Source organism: Candoia aspera, chromosome 13, assembly GCF_035149785.1.
Source record: "Candoia aspera isolate rCanAsp1 chromosome 13, rCanAsp1.hap2, whole genome shotgun sequence".
NCBI lineage: Eukaryota > Metazoa > Chordata > Lepidosauria > Squamata > Boidae > Candoia > Candoia aspera.
Genome location: NC_086165.1, coordinates 23,367,031 through 23,383,938, shown reverse-complemented (window position 1 = coordinate 23,383,938; position 16,908 = coordinate 23,367,031). Strand labels below are relative to the sequence as shown.

The 16,908-nt window shown below is 46.6% G+C and overlaps 1 protein-coding gene across 2 annotated transcripts in view; it reads left to right on the top strand.

Annotated features, from left to right (window-relative positions):
* The window catches only part of MAP1A (microtubule associated protein 1A), an 80,032-nt gene extending 63,124 nt beyond the window's left edge, over positions 1-16,908 (top strand). For both annotated transcript variants that reach the window (XM_063314523.1, XM_063314524.1), the window contains 2 exons: positions 15,845-16,074; positions 16,613-16,908. In XM_063314523.1, the coding sequence (XP_063170593.1) occupies positions 15,845-16,074; positions 16,613-16,768 (386 nt within the window). In that variant the 3' untranslated portion in view covers positions 16,769-16,908. The remainder of the gene's footprint in view (positions 1-15,844; positions 16,075-16,612) is intronic.

Genomic DNA, 16,908 nt, shown 5'->3' with positions numbered 1-16,908 from the left:
ACAACACACAGTACCGACTTCTCAATTTTTTTCCTTCTTTTTATTAGCACAACAGAGCAAGTTACTACTTTCATTTTCATCCATAAAAAGTGATTTAGGCAGAATTAATTAACTGATTAATTAATTACATGGGCTAAACAAGCCAGATGCCTTTCCCCCCCCCTCTCACTTACCTTGTCTGCCTTTTGGATAAGCAGTACTGTAGTGAAGCATCAACAAAACAATCAGCAATCAACAGTTTAAAGTTAACTATCTCCCTAGTGGATATATGTGCAGCTTACAGTGTTGACAAAAAGTATGCATTGCTATTTCTAGATTCCTACTTAGAGTTAAGTAAGGGAGATAATTGCACTCAGGGGCAGTCTCAGCCTGGCAGGATGTGGATTTCCTCTCTTCATTCTCTTCAGCTTCCCATGAAAGCCATTGGTTAAGAAGAAATGTCTCTGGGTGTCCATCTTCAGTGGCCTTGGGGCACCTCTGGATTACTTGCATTACCTTGTCTGGACCCTGCTCTGTAACAGATGGTTCCTCAGCAGTGCAACATTGTCTAGTCCATCTCAGAGTCTCCAGCCATCTTTACTCCCCTTCCCCAGAACTCCAACTGTTTCAAGTCTTACCAGCTCCCTCCCTCCCCTACGTGCTAGCACAGCAGCGGTCCCCTTTTTCCTATAATAAAGCTGCTGTCTGAGAAAATATGTCCTCTCTACTTATGCCAGCTGCTACTATCAGTTAAAAGAAAAGGCTGTATGTTTGGCTCAGGATGTGGCAGGATGGCAGGCAGCCATGCTGTCACATAACCCCTCCCTTTCATGAAGGGTTGGGATGATTTTCCCCAAGCCTTCCATTGGCTTCATCGATATCTGCATGGCAAAGAGCATTCTTTGGGTCATTTCCATATCTGGACAGAAAAATCAGCAACTTGACAAAAATCAGCAACTTTCTTTCCTTCTTTCCTTCTTTTAGAGTCTCTCCTTTCTTTCCTTCTTTTAGGCTCTCTTCTTCCTCTGGCCACACCTCTTTAAACTTGGCTTTCTGAACCCTGGCTTTGTCCTTTGGAGCCACATTCCTCCCCCACCCACCCGCCGGCCAAGACTCCTGCCAAACTCCCCCACGTGCATCTTCAGTTCTCTGGGCTGTTGGATAACCCTCAGCCAATTCTTCCATCCACCTTCCTGTTTCAGGGTGGTGCTCTTGAGTGTAGCTGGACCTGGTAGAACATGAAAGACCTGTTCACGGATGATGTCTTCTACAACCTGTACATTGGTTTGGAGTTAGGCTGAAATATTTTAAACCTAGACCCAGGAACTTGGCTCACAATCCTCTAACCCCTTTCTGAATTTCTGCTGCTATGGATGTGACGTGACACCGTATTGGTACCGAATCCCTTTTTAATGCTGTCCTGGTGCTTCATGTCTCTGCTGAAGTCTACTGTAAATGCTTAAGACTCTTCCAATGAATCCAGGAGCCAAGCGTGCGACCCAGCCCCTCCAAAGCCACTGATAGGTGGTTCTGCTCAGAAAGGCCCAGGGTCACCTTCCTCGCCCAGTTTAAGAAGGGTCAGCTCAGGTTTTGTTTGGCTGTGCTTTGCCTGGCTAGCACAAAAGCTGACTGTCCTGCAAAAGCGGGCATGTGCGGCTTTTCCTCCCCCTCCCCCTCCCCGCCCCTGAGTTTGCAAAGTCCTTTGGCTGTTAGCAGGCCAGTTAGGGCCAAATTCTTTTTCCTCTTCTCCGTACGTGCTGTTTAATTCACAAGCTAATGCTGAATAGTTGCTCAGACCCTGCTTTTTCCACCAATTTTGTCACGAGGGCTTCATGGGTTCTGAGGAACTGATCCAACAAAAGCAGGTTTTATTATTTTCCCCCTTCTTATTTTTCTAAGTTCCTTGTTACATTTTCAGGCCTAAAAGGTGTTTTAGGTGGTACTTAATTACTCCAGCTGAACAAGCCAGAGGCCTTCCCCTCCACGCCCTTCCTCTGCCTTCCTCCTCAGTCGCAGGGAAGCAGCGCTTAAACACAGCAATAAGCTAAAGGCTCCCTTATGCACCTGTGTCCCAGGGTTACTCTCCCTTCCCTGCTGGATATATGCGCAGCCCACGCTGCTGACAAAATACGCATCAGTGTGTCTAGATTCCCACACAGAGTTACATAAGAGGCTAATTATGCAGGTGGGCCATCTGGGGCTGGCAGAACACGGCCTTCCTCTCCTCCCCTTCCCTCTTTCGCTTCCCGTGACAGCCATGGGAGACCTGATGGCAGATAGCTCTGGCTCATGACAGGTTCCCTTTTCCTCACTGGTAGGAGGTTAATGAGGCCGTCTTCAGAAATGTAGGGAATTACCTGGTGTTGTACCATTTGAACTTGCCTAAAGAAGAGTGCATTGGCGTTTCTGCTGAAAGCTCTGCTTTGGAACATTACAGAATAATGTAATGAACCAATATGCCACCCCATCTCATGACTCTTGGACATTCACAACGATTATAAAATACAATAAAATGTCTACAGTAAATTAAAATTAAGTTAAATTAAAATGAAAATCACATAACACAATCCTGACCATATCATAATTCACCACAAAGACCTCAAGAATACTTCAGATTTAACTAGTTTTTGGAAGGCTATTATTAATAGAGCTAATCTCACCTCCAGATGGAGTCCATTCCAAATGGCTGAGGCCCTCATGAAGAAAAAATGCCTCTGGCCATCCTACCTTAAGGCTGCAGGCATAATCCAAGAGAGGTGTTCCAGTTTATCACGTCCCCACCTATGTCCCAAAGAAGCCAGGAGGGGAATGTGGCAGTGGTCATGCTAGAAAAGTATTCTATTCACTTGCCTGGAGTCTACAGCCCAAAAGGAGCCCAAATAACATTGCAATATGTTACCCCAGTCAACATTCTGGACTCCACTTGGTGACTGTCAGGAGGTTTGCTGGCAAAGTGCTTTGCAAAAGAGACACAGTAGCCAGACAGGAGAACAAGGTTGCCAGCTGAAAGCCTGCCAGTGCAGTAAAGGATCCTTTGACCTCTTACCTTCACAGTGTAGGCTCAGATCTGAGTTCATGCCCATGTTCATTCAAATTCACTTCTAGTCTTCATCTACCAATGCTCCAAATGTTACTTTGGTCAATTCATCTCCCACAGGTCATCAGAAAACCAAGGAGCACCTTAGGATCGGTGCCCTGAGAGTTGGGAGCAATTCTGTTGAAAGCCCAGGTTGCCTCCTGATGCCAGAGCCCAACCAGGGAATTGACAGAACTGCCTGGCAGATCACTGGAAAACTGCCAAAGCACCCTCTGGAAACCCTCCAGATCCCTCATGCTCCTGCAGACCTGCATAGCTCCTGGGTGCCAGTCACTGGACCAGGAAGTTCAAAAGGCTAGATGTTATGGCCTCACAGCACAGCTGCTCCAAGGCAAAGACAAGGTCCAGAGTGTATCCACTCTCATGGATTAGGCCAGAGATTACCTGGTGCAAGCCCAGTTCCCAAACGTGGCCCAAGGGCAGGGAAACTTAAGTCAACTAACACTGAAAGACAAGGGAACTCCAAACTAGCCCAGAGACAAGGCCAAGGGTGGCCAGTACACCAGGGGGCTATCCAACTCATCCTATGGTCCAGGGTTGAATATAGGCATTTGCACTCTGACATTTTAGGAAACAGAAACTCTGGTCACAAGAAAAGTCATATACAATCCATGCCACTCCTTCCCACCAGCCTGGGGTTTGAGCCTGCTGTGTAGAAGCTGAAACCCAGAAGATCTCTGAAATATCTCCACTCTTGGCCAGTCAGGTTTTGGTAATACCCTCTTGGTCCACTACTCATCCACAACCAGGTCATGAATGAGCGTGGGAGGAGGAGGTGGAGGAGGATATAAATATAAATATCAGGCAAGCAGAACACCTTTGCCCCTCAACTTTGTAGGCATCACTTGATGGGACATAAAAACACATATTGCCACCTAGAAACCAATTAGAGTGATAGTCCTCTGGTACCATCATCTGCCCTTTATAAACCTGACAGCAATCTCTTCCCTCATCTTTATGAGCCCAGAGCACTTCATTTCATAAGTAACATCCAAGTACTATTTACTGCCTGTCCTTGTCAGTATTTCTTAACCCCTGCTCTTTGCAACTCTTGCTGCTTCAGTGATGCCCTCTTTGTCCTGTCACGGAATCAGAGGACACATGGACCTAAGGCGTCTGTTCAGAACCAGATTTTTATTATGAATGTAAAAAACAGCTCATAATACTTGTCCATCTTCCAAAGGGGTCTCTGGACAAAGTGGCGGCTTTCACACATGCTTAACCCAAATAAATCAGTATTAATGATGACAAAGTAGCTGCATTCACAGAAGATGATAAAATGGGTTAAATGTATTTGCAAAGATAGAATACGGGTTAATCCAGTAAACAGTTTAAGCCCATGTTGTGTGAATACAGCTAGAGTGATCTAGAACCTGCATCCAGCTTCCTACCAGTGCTTGGACTGCAAGGCTGAGGACAAGGTTAAGGAAAGGGTCCTACAGTGAAAATGGGACCTAGAGCTGCTGAAGGAAAATGGCTGATGGCAGTGGTTCATAGGCTTGAACTTTAATTGGGCTATGGACTTTCATTTTCTGGACTTCTCTCTTTGTATGAGCAGAGATCTTGGATGTGGTTTGACCACCTCTGCTAAGCTCTAATTATGCAAGCCCCAAGAGAGGACAGGAATTGGCCAGCCAGGATGTCAATCTAGGAGCTGCATCCAGACCTAGGGCCTCAGTTCTTACATCAGAAGCTGGTACTTTCATTGGAAACAATTTGTCCCTCTGCTAAGAATTGTGGGAGAACCTTTAATGAGTTATACAAGGCCCTTTTGAAAAGATGGTGGACTGAAGTCAGTTCCTAATGGCTCTAGAAGACAAAGCATTTCTTGTGATGCTGCAGCAGAGGCAGACAACCTTCTGAGGATGAGGATGCTTGGTTTATTTCCTAGGGCCTTCACTGGGGAGGGGGTTGTGGGGTAGCATTGTAGTTCCTTCTTGTTTGCTTTTATTCTGAACATTGTAAAAAATGTTTGTCTCAATGGTTTGGTTTGGTGATTTTTCCATTGAAAGTCAGTGGCATAGTTGTCACTGCCCACAGTTGCAGGCCAGAAATTGCCACCGCTAAACTACAGAGGCAGAACATGGCATTCCTTTGCTTGTCTCATCGGCCTGCAAGCAGGGATTGGCAAGAAAGGGCAAGCCACAGTTGCCCAGCAAAGCCTGGGCTGCCAGTTTGAAGATTCCATGAAATCTTCCATAGTAGCCTCCTATAAAAAGTGATTAGTTGAAGCCAAGTCTTTCTTCTCAAAGAAAAGGTACAGTTGGGGAATCAGCTAAAAGGGATGAAAGATACCTCAGGATCCTGTTGCCATGTAAGCATGCAGTATAAGTAATGAATCTAAATCCTGCCCTAAATTACAGACCTCTTTTTAAGGAAGTGCAATCTCATTCAGAATAGAATGACCAAAATACCTCTCCTTTACCTGGATTACCTTTCAACTTCTTAGCCCCCACCATTCCAGGAACCAGTTGATCACTTCTCCATCTCCATGAAATGGCACAACAAAAGGGAGAGTAGATTGTGTGTTTCTGTATTACCAATTTCATGCCAAAATGCATGAGAGCAACACTGAACTTTAGGTATCTCAAGGAATCTCAGCTGGAGCTACCTTCAGAGACTTTTCAGGATTAGTGTAACTGAAGAATCCACGCCCTGGTATTTACTAGACAGTCTAGAAGGTGCCATATTGTTTCCTCCATGGTCCAAAATGACTGCTGTTGGGAGTATTGCCATGCAAGCATGAAGTCTTTGGTAGAACACATGATATTTACTGGGCACCTTATTAATTACTTTAGTTTGACCAGAATGTCCCCATCTTGGTAGTACTCCTGTGTACTTAATAAAAGTAATGAAAGCCAACTACGGCATAATGAGGCTTCCTTGGGGTCCTTTTTAGACAGAACTAGAACTGAAGAGTCAGCCAGCCACCTTCCAAGTTCATGGATACAGAAGGCCTTGCTAAGGGGGATGACTTTCATAAAATCATATTGGACTTTCCCCTCTTAGCAGTTAATTTCCTTTTCCTATAAAGGAATAGGGGAGAGTTTCAGAGGGGATCTCTCTTTCTGGAGCCTCAACCCTATAGGAATCAATACAGGCATGATTCGATGGACATCTCTGAATCTGGTCATGTCCTAAGTTTTTTGGCCGAGGAAAAGGGGTGAGACGTAATAAAGAGGTGCCATTTTTCTCCCTTGATACTGGAACTGAGAGCATTTTCTGCATCTGAATGGTAGGACATTAAGGTCAAACAAGAGGAAGGAATTTCTTCACACACACACCATATTATTAACTTGTGGAATTCAGTACCACAAGGTGTAATAATGGCTTTAAAGATGGATCAAACAAATCCAAGATTAAGGACACTAATGGACATATTTATTTATTATTCAAATTTCTATCACTGCCCATCTCCCCCAAAAAGTGGGGACTCTGGAATATATTATTTCCAGGAATAGAGATAACACCAGCTGTTGGGAAACGCACATATGAAAGTGTTCTGGTGCTAGTAGAGCACCAGGGTGTCTAGTTAGCCACTTGAATTGTTGTTGTTGTTGTTGATATAATTACTGCCTCTGAGTTGCCATCTTGAGGATTTCACAGAGTCCCACTGAGCATGGAGGGGAGGAACAGCAGCAGATGGAGAACCAGCTCCTGGTTCCTTTCTTTCCCTCCCAGCTACAATGACTTGTGTCACCCTGGGATCTGGCCAGGAAACAGAATAAAAAGAAAGGCAATATGTCCATGGAATTTGTTATAAAACAATTTGGCCAAGAACTCTAGAGAGCCCCAGAGAACCTCTGGAGTCCATTGAAAAGGTGCAGGGGATCTGGGAGGCCAGGAAGATCTCCCTCCCTGGCCCCAGTAGAGGTAAGACCCAGGCCCGGTCTTACAAAGCAAGAGGTGCTGTTTGGAATAGAAGGATGGAAGGAGGAGGTGGGCAAGCTCTTACCTGGGTGTCTCAGGGCACTAGCCCAAAGGACCTCCACCTTTTTGAGGCAGTGGCCACAGAGGGGGTTTTGGGAGCCATGGAGACTCCCACAAAGCCTGGTGCCCAATCATACAACTCTTTGTTCCAACAATAATTCTTTGTAAGGCAAACTAACAAGGCTCAGTGGAAGGACTTTCGGGAAGCTGCATGCTTTAGGTGGTGGCAGAGTAAAAGAACTGGCATCTCCCCAGATAGTTTCATTTCTTATGTTTAGGGACCACAGTGGGAGTTTTTGTGATGCAAAAACTGAACAAGATGAGAGCAATAATTGGACAGTGATTTTGGGTGGGGTCTGCCCAATATAAAATAAACAGCAAGCACAGATCCAGAAATGTAAGGAGTTCTGCCTAGTTTTCCACTGGTCAGCTGCTCAAGAAATGGATTTCTGGTTTCCTATTGCTAATGGAAAGCATACCCAGTGCTCTATAGTGGGTCCCTGCAGAGGACAGGGAAAGGAAGAATGAGATGTTTTGTGTGGGACAGCACAGTGTGAATGGGCACAAAATATGCGACCCCTAAATGGCAGAGCAAAGAATCAGGAGCCCTGCTTAGGCCAATGTTCTGTGTCATGCCACGGCCAAACAGAACTTCCTGCATTCAGTATCTCACAAACATGGACAGGAGGGCACAGCCCCATTCCATGGTTGTTTCACAGCACTAGCATTTAATGTATGCCCTTTGTGACCAAGTAAGTAGCAAACAGCTATTGAGACAAATAGCCATTGAGAGTCCAGTCTGTGCATTGGACTAGTTTCCTTTTGAAACCATCTAAAGAGATGGCTGTCATCACATTCAATGGCAGTGAATTCCACAATTCAGATATGATGTTGTGTAAACAAGTTTGATCAGTCCTGAATCTCAGCACATTTTGTTTCAATGGGTAGCTCAAATTCTGTGAGAGAGAAAAGTGTATCTCTGACCACAAGTTCCAAGTTTGGTTGTCTCAAAGGGCATTACTAGATAGGTGGTTCCATTTTCAGTTCTCTTCCTAATTTATTCATTTTATTTATTTGTCATATTTCTCCACCACTCATCTCGTATACAATGACTCTGGGCAGTTTACAAATGATAAAATAACATATCACTAAAACAACACAGTATAAATACTATATAAATACAAATATAAGTATAAATGTAAAAATACAAAATATAAAATACAAATTCAAGATGGCAAATCAAGATCTTATCATTGGCCCCATCGTGGTGCCAACCACTTCCATGAATGGCTATACCTCCTCCCACCCCAAGCAAGGTGGCATAACCAGGTTTTAACCCCCTTCCAGAAGGCCGGGAGAGTGGGTGCCTATCTTACCTCCAGGGGTAACTTATTCCAAAAAGGCGGGTGCCACGGCAGAGAAGGCCCTCCTCCTGGACCCTGCCAATCAACAGCCTCTCATGGATAGGGTCTGTAACATGCCCTCTCTGTCTGACCGAGTGGGATGGGTCGATGTAGCAGAGGTGAGGCGGGTAGCCTGGACCCATGCCATGTAGGGCTTTAGAGGTGATAACCAACACCTTGAATTGGACCTGGAAGCAAACTGGCACCCAGTGCAGCTTGTGCAGCAACGGTGTTATATGTGCCCTCCTTGGGACTCCTAAGCCTGGTCGCGCGGCCGCATTCTGAACCAGCTGTAGCTTCTGGATACTCTTCAAGGGTAGCCCCATGTAGAGCGCATTGCAGTAGTCTATACAGGAGATGACTGGAGGGACTCCCGATCCAGGAAGGGGCATAGCTGGTGCACAACACAAAGCTGCACAAAGGCTCCCCTGGCCATGGCTGCCACCTGCTCTTCGAGCAGGAGCCATAAGTCCAGGAGGACCCCCAGGTTCCACACCAGATCTGTCTGGGGCAGTGCAACCCCATCCAGAGCCAAAGATGGTAAGTTCCCAGATATCCGGGAGCCCCTAACCCACAGCCACTCCAACTTACCAGGGTTCAGCTGAAGCCTGCTGTTCCCCATCCAGGCCCACACAGCCCACAGACACTCGGAGAGGGTGGTCACGGCATTACTTACCTCACCCAGGATGGAGATGTATAATTGGGTATCATCAGCATATTGATGATACCTCACCCCGTGGCAGCAGATGATCTCACCCAGCGGTTTCATGTAGATGTTGAAGAGGAGTGGGGAGAGAACCGAACCCTGCGGCACCCCGCAAAAGAGGGGTCAAGGGGCGGATCTCTCCTCTCCTATCACCACTGATTGGGACCAGCCCCAGAGGTAGGAAGCAAACCAGCACAAAACCATGCCACCCACCCCAACCCCCTGAGCCAACCCAAAAGTATACCATGGTCAATGGTATCAAAAGCTGCTGAGAGGTCAAGAAGAGCAAGGATGGATGCACTGCCCCCATCCCACTCTCACCAGAGATTATTCATAAGTGTGACCAAGGCTGTTTCCATCCCATATCCGGGCCTGAAATCCAACTGAAAAGTATCCAGATAATCCGTTTCATCCAGGACCCTCTGGAGCTGCAGTGCCACCACTTCCTCAACCACCTTCCCTAAAAAGGGGAGGTGGGAGACTGCATGAAAATTGTCTAGAATCACCATTCAGTGATTGATCCAGTGCCAGAAACACTCCCTCCCTTAAGGATGAATTCACCATTGCCTGGACCCACCCACACGTCACTTCCTGAGCTGCCTTCACCAGCCAGAAGGGACAGGAATCTAATTGACAAGTGGTGGCATTTACAGACTGGAGGATCCTGTCCAGTTCCTTGGGTTCAACAGGGTGCAGGGTTCTGAATTAGATGATGTTGGGTGGGTCTTGTAATCAACTACTACTCCAATATTACTGAGAAGCCTGGTTTTTCCAGTTCCATACTTTTGCATTTTGATTTTGTTTCCAAACTGAACAACTTTGCATTTGTCTTTGCTAAATTTCATTCTGTTTATTTCAAAATATTTTTTCTAGACTATCAAAATAATCTTGAATTTTATTTCTGTCTTCTAAGGGATTAGCTACTACCCTTAAAGTACACATCTGATAAACATTCTCTCTACCTCTTTAACCACATGATTAATAAAAATATTGAAAAATAAGGGTCCAGGACTGAGCCTTCTGACACCCCGCTGGATATCTCTCTTCAGTTTGATGAGCCATCATGGATAAGCAGTCTCAGAGTATAATTTCTAACTCAGCTATATAGGCACTTGATGGTCATCTGACAGTTCAATTTACACTAAGCAAGCTGGCTAATTAAGCTGGATGAAACAAGATAGTTTACAGCATTCCCAAATGAGGAAACAAAAATGAATTAAGATAGTTTGGAAAGACTTGTTCTTGATAAATCCATGCTGATTTCTACTAACAGTTGCATTGTATTCAAAGTACCTAACAAGACTGATTGGTTTAAGATTTGCTCTACAATCTTTCCACAGAGTAATATCAAACGGTATTTCCCAGAATCTTTCCCCCCCATTTTGAAGATAGAGAAGCTGTTGCTACTCCACCTGTTTGCCAAGATTTCTCATAAAGTTTCAGTCCAACCAACGGCTAATTCCTTCAGTACCCCAGGATGTAGTTTATATGGCCTTCTCTAAAATCCTGAATTAGGATTTTGGTTCTCCCTGTTTATTTCCCATCCCCTGTGCATTGGTGCTGGTATCTCAGCTGCAGTGTCTGCAAAATGCTCAGGTCTCCATCCTCTTCCTTTGGTTCTAGTCTAATGCTTTCCTTAAGAAACTGGCAAGTGCCTACCAAACACTTTGTTCCCAGTTCTTGTCACATATATCCATTTCTTCCAGAAGTTCTTTGTGTAGGCCACTGTTGTTTAATCCAAGCACTTCTTGGCAATCCCATATGAGTAGCTGCTTGTTGACTTCCAGGATCCTGTTTCTGAGTTTTATGCCATGAGGGATTGATGAAAAAAACTACCAGTGCTCTCAGTTCCTTCCCAAGACTGTAGTCTCCAGAGATGGTTTCAAGGTCTCTTCTGGTCTTGTCATTTGTCCCCACGTGGGACAAGAGGAAAAGAGAGTTGAATAGCCTTGTCTTTATCATGGACTTCCCCTTAGCAGGGAATCACCCACCAACCACTACCATGGTTCACCTCCTCTGATTCAGGGTGTCCTTGGGTTCTTTGATTTTTGGGAGCCTGAGCATGTTCTGCAATGTTCTGTGGTATCATTTGCTCAGGCAGCTGTTGATCGTCCTCCCGAGGGAGAGCCTGGCATAATTCCTGAGCCCTGTCGGCACCAAGTGTCTCCTGGTCCTCTTGCTTCCCCAGGTTTGCCTCTGCCAAAGGGAGCTTTTCCTGTTCTCCTGGAAAGCTTCAGCTGGCCTGTCCAGAGCCTCTTGTCTTCCCAGAGGCCTTTCAGGAGAGAAACTCTTCAACTCCCTTCCAGGGAGGAAGCAAGCATGTGCTTGCCATGAGTGCAGTTTGGGCCATCTTCCAGCAGGAGGACAGAGCGCCGTGCTGCTTCCCTTGCTGCCTGGGATGCTTAGAGCCTTCCCCACCAGCTGCCCTCGTCAAAGGCCCCTCTTTGCTTGCTGAGTTGTGAGTTCATCTCAGGAGGAGGCCTAGGCTGAACTGGGTTGACAGAGGGGAGAACAAAGGGGCGGGAGGGGGGGGCTCCCTCTTGACCTCCCCAGCCAAACTCCTCTTGCCCCCGTTTTACTTACGGAGCTGACCTGTGAGCAGCGGACCCTGATTCTTCTCCTGTGAGCATTTCTGTTTCAGCAGAGTCTTCTGCCTTCTTTCGGTTTGCTTTCTTTACCTTTTTAAAAATACATATCCTTTAATCTTTTTTGACACGTTTTCCTCTTCTCTGTCCAACCTGAGGTACTGCTGGGGCTAACAGCTTCTAAAGTTTTATGTGTTGTTATTGCAGAAACTTCCTGACTCTGGACACTTCTTTTAAAAGAGACTGGTCATAGCTGTCATCTCTATTTCTGCAGCACTGTGGCAGTTATACTGCTCACTTGAGGATTAAACTATAAACTGGCCAGCTTCACTTCAGTATCAGCAAAAACTCTGGAACAGATTGTTAAACAGTTTGTGAGCTTTAGAGCCAGCCTAGGTATTATCAACAAGTCACACCAAACCACAACCTGATCTTCTGTGGTAGAGTGACCAGTTTGGTTTATCACAGGGATGCAGTTCACATGGTGTACCTCAGCTTCAAGCAAGTATTCAGTAAAGCCTTCTACTGTATGACAGGCTAGCCAAGAAGGGACAAAATATGGGCTGGACTATGCTACCATCAAGGGATGCAGTGGCGCCGCGGGTTAAACCGCTGAGCTGCTGATCGGAAGGTCGGCAGTTCGAAACTGCGCGGCAGGGTGAGCTCCCATTGCTAGTCCCAGCTCCTGCTCACCTAGCAGTTCGAAAACATGCAAGTGTGAGTAGATCAATAGGTACCGCTTCGGTGGGAAGGTAACGGCGTTCCGTGTCATCATGCTGGCCACATGACCCGGAAAAGTGTCTACGGACAACGCTGGCTCTAAGGCTTTGAAACGGAGATGAGCACCGCCCCCTAGAGTCGGGCACGACTGGACTTTACACCAAGGGAAACCTTTACCTTTACCTATGCTACCATCAGATGGATACAGAGCTGGTCAAACAATCGTACCCAACAAGTATATGTCAATGCTCTACATCAAGCTGGAAGGAAACATTGAATGGTGCACCAGAGGGCTCTGTTCTGGGCCCTGGGCTGTTTACCATAGTTGTAAATGACTTGAATGAGGGTTTGAAAATGTGATTATCAAATCTGCAGAGGAGACATAGATGGGGAGCATAAAGGTAAAGGTAAAGGTTTCCCTTGACGTAAAGTCCGGTCGTGTCCGACTCTAGGGGGCGGTGCTCATCTCCGTTTCAAAGCCTTGGAGCCGGCGTTGTCCATAGGACACTTCCGGGTCATGTGGCCAGCATGACTCACGGAACGCCGTTACCTTCCCGCCGAAGCGGTACCAATTAATCTACTCACATTTGCATGTTTTCGAACTGCTTGGTGTGCAGGAGCTGGGACGAGCAACGGGAGCTCACCCCGCCGCGCGGTTTCGAACCGCCGACCTTCCGATCGACAGCTCAGCGGTTTAACCCGCAGCGCCACCGCGTCCCTTAGATGGGGAGCATAACAAACACTTTAAAGGACAAAATTCAAGATTCAAGAGGCAAAAGCCAGCAAGATGAATTTCAACAGAGACAAAGCAAAGTTCTATATTAGGGCAAGAAAAGTCAAAGTCATGAGTATAGGATGCAGGGAGGACCAATCTAGGCATACTAGAAGAATCTGGGTGTCTTGAGGCTCACAAACTGAACAAGAGCCAACAGCATGCAGGTGTAATTGTAGGCTGTATCAAGAAAAGAGTTTCTCTTTTCTGCATTGGTCAGACCACACCTAGAATATTGCATCCAGTTCTAAGCAGTGTGTGTGTGTGTGTGTGCGTGCGCATGCATGCCTTCAAGTCAGTTTTTGACTCCTGGAGACTTCCTGGACAAGTCCCTGAAGTTTTCTTGGCAAGATTTTTCAGAAGGAGTTTGCCCTTGCCTCCTTCCTAAGGCTGAGAGGAAGTGACTGGGCCAAGGTCACCCAGCTGGCTCTATGCCTCAGGTGGGACTAGAACTCAGGGTCTCCTGGTTTCTAGCCTGGTGCCTTAACCACAACACCAAACTGGCTAAGCACTGTACCTTTAGCAAATACAATGATAAACTGGGGAGGAGAGGCACCAAGATGATAATGGTCATGGAAGGATGGAAAAATGTACAAGGAGCAATTAAAGGTGTTGGGTATATTCATCCTGGAGAAGACTGCAGGGAGACAGGATAGCTGTCCTTAGGAATCTGAAGGACTCTCATGTAGAAGATAGAATAATTTGAGGAGAAACAAAGAGTTTAATAACAAGGTAGTATGGTTGGACTAAGGAAAACATTCCTAATGTTAACAGTTTTTCAGAAATGACAGGCTTCCTTGGGAGGTGATGTATCTCCTTCACTGTTAAAACAGAGGCCAGAGGACATCTGTCAGGAATGCTTTAGTAGTATTCCTGCATTGGGCAGAAGGTTGGATTCTATGAAAATATACTAACACTCTCTGTTTCCGAGCTCCTTCATTCCTATCAAGGCTTCTATTTTTCCAGAGAGTTTGCTTATACTTTCTGAAGATCCCTTCACTCTAGAAAAGTTCATGGTCTATGTCCATTGCTCCAGACTCACTGCCAACAATGTCCAATGAGAGAATCTTGGAACCCTCCTTGACCATGTTTCTTTAGATGCCACCCCAGTTGTGCATGCCTGATTCTCCCACCTTGAGGGCAGTAACATAATTTACCAGGTTTGAGAAGCTCACTTGATTCTTGTGGTTCCGAGGCTTCCTGCGTCACTAACTGGTACTGAGACTGCTAGTATCCTAGTGTGTTTTACTTGCCTTCTCAGGACTGTGATTTGTATGCACATTCTCATTCTTATTGTCATCACCCCTACTATCCTCCTGTATTTTATTACAGACTGAGTTGCCTTCTCCCATATTGAGTATTCACTCAAACCAGAATAATTTGTCTTCTCTTCTGTGCATGTGCAAAAGAACTCTGCCATGGTCTGCCTCATCTCAAAATTCAGACCCTCCAGCACTGTCCCAGTTGCCTAATCCTCAAAAGCTTGGCTCAGCATTTTCTGCAATTACAACTTGGCTGGGCTTCCAACCACTTTGATTTCTTCTGCCACTCCCTGGCATCACTTTCTCTTTCTGCTAAACCTCAACTAGACCCATTTGGTCAGGAAAATTGCAGGTCAGATTTGTCTTCTCAGTTTCCTGAAGCACTCTCCCTGTCTTCCCCAGATCTAAGAGGCCAACTTAATTCCTGAAGACTTCTGGTCTTCTTTGGAGCAACTACTATGGCTTGCATTGCCAAAGCCTTATTCTCTAATTTACCTGTAATACATTTATATGCTGATAGCCATTCCTATTCTTTTGGAACTATTCTGGCCTGCCAAGGCTACTTGGCAAAGTCCAGCTTCCATAACGCCAACTTCCAAGAAACTGAATGATCTCTCTTGGATCTAAGAAGACAGCAGAAAGTGTATTTACCTGCACTTCTTAGCAGACTTTAATAGTGGACAAAGACCATACAAATCTAGGTCAGCCTCACTGTGTCTTAGAAGCTCATAAAGGAGAGAAACCGGATGCAGTCCAGCGTCTTTATACAACGACCAGAAAAAAACTGAGGGAACAAGTGGAAACTTCCATCAAAATGGCACTTACAGTTCCAAAAGATTCCAGCGCAGATGCATCGCCCATGTGTGAATGTGCACAGATGACCACTAGCAGAACACCAGTCACTCCCAGGCACATTGTTCCACTATTACTGCAATGCACTCTGCATAGGACTGTTTTGCTTCCCACGAGCATAAAAGATGAGGAGTGGGACTGCTAGCTGGGACCAGCCAATTCAGTCATGTTGCAGTAGCATTCATTCATTCAACATCTCTGCTGCCCTTCTTGTGCACAATGACTCTGGGCAGCCATTTAGGGAGTCAGGCTGGGACTATTTCTGGGCCCAGTTCCAAGTTTTTATATTGACTCTGGAGGTTCTAAACGGTTTGGGTCCAGGTTATCGAAGGGATTGGTTGAAGTTCTGTTCTGTGAACTGCCTAGCATACTTTTGCTACTGCAAAGGATCAGTATCAAATTTAGTGAAGTGTCAAATAAAGTAGATGCTGCCCCAAGCTGGCATGAGATTACCGGTTTCTTTCTTCCACAATGTGAGGAAGAGCGAGTTTCCAATTGTTGCATTCTTCGTCAGCAACCTCCGTTTTCTCCCCACAAGTCTCCAGTAGCCCCAAAAGCTCCTCTGCAGCGACTGGACCCCCTGTCTACATGGACATGGCATACATCCCCAACCACTGCAGCGGGAAGAATACCGGCCAGGAGTTCTTCAGGAGAGTCAGGGCCTCCTACTACGTTGTCAGTGGGAACGACCCCAGCAGTGGGGAGCCCAGCCGGGCTGTCCTGGACGCCTTGTTGGAGGGCAAAGCCCAGTGGGGGGAGAATCTGCAGGTAGGTGCCTGGCTGGCCTCCATTTCTTCAGGAGGGGTGGCTTGTGGGACTTTCCAAAGCTCTTAGCAAGACCTCTTTCTGTGGAAAGTAGAAGTGAAGTACTGTGGCAGGTCCGCTCAGCCCTTCAGGGAGCAGCCACGTGCCCAGGTCAGAAGCATCCCTTTAAGGGGAAACCTCCATCCTCACCCATCCGCCAGCTCCTGTCATGCGGGGGTGGGGTGGGGGGTGGCATGTGAGTTGGCTCCATTAGAAAGTCGTCTTGCCTCCATTGCCCACTTCTTTCCGACAGACCTGCTGAGGACAAAGCGTCAGGGTCAGCCATGACTTTTCCCATTCCCACATCCCCCCCCCAATGACCACAACTCAGCTGGCTGGCCCACAACTGTTATTGCGATAAACCCCCTCTACCACGCAGATGAGTGCTCTAGCTCGAAGCAAAGCCTGCACCACCCCTAGCCCCGCCGTAACAGGACCAGCCAGAATTTCAGTGCCATCCACCGCCTTTTCACACAGGGCTCTGCATTCCTTGTTTCCCCAGGTGACTCTCATCCCGACGCATGACACTGAAGTGACACGGGAATGGTACCAGCAGACCCATGAGAAGCAGCAGGAGCTGAGGATTATGGTCCTGGCCAGCAGCAGCACTGTGGTGATGCAGGATGAGTCCTTCCCTGCATGCAAGATTGAGTTCTGAGGCCTGAGCCCCCCTATTCTCCTCCACCCCCACGCAGCACTTAGAAGATCCATCCATCCATCCGCCCGCTCGCTGCTTGATTTGTTTGCCTTTCCTGAGTGTAAATTGAACGCGCCAGGAGCAGCGTGGTTCTGTGCGTG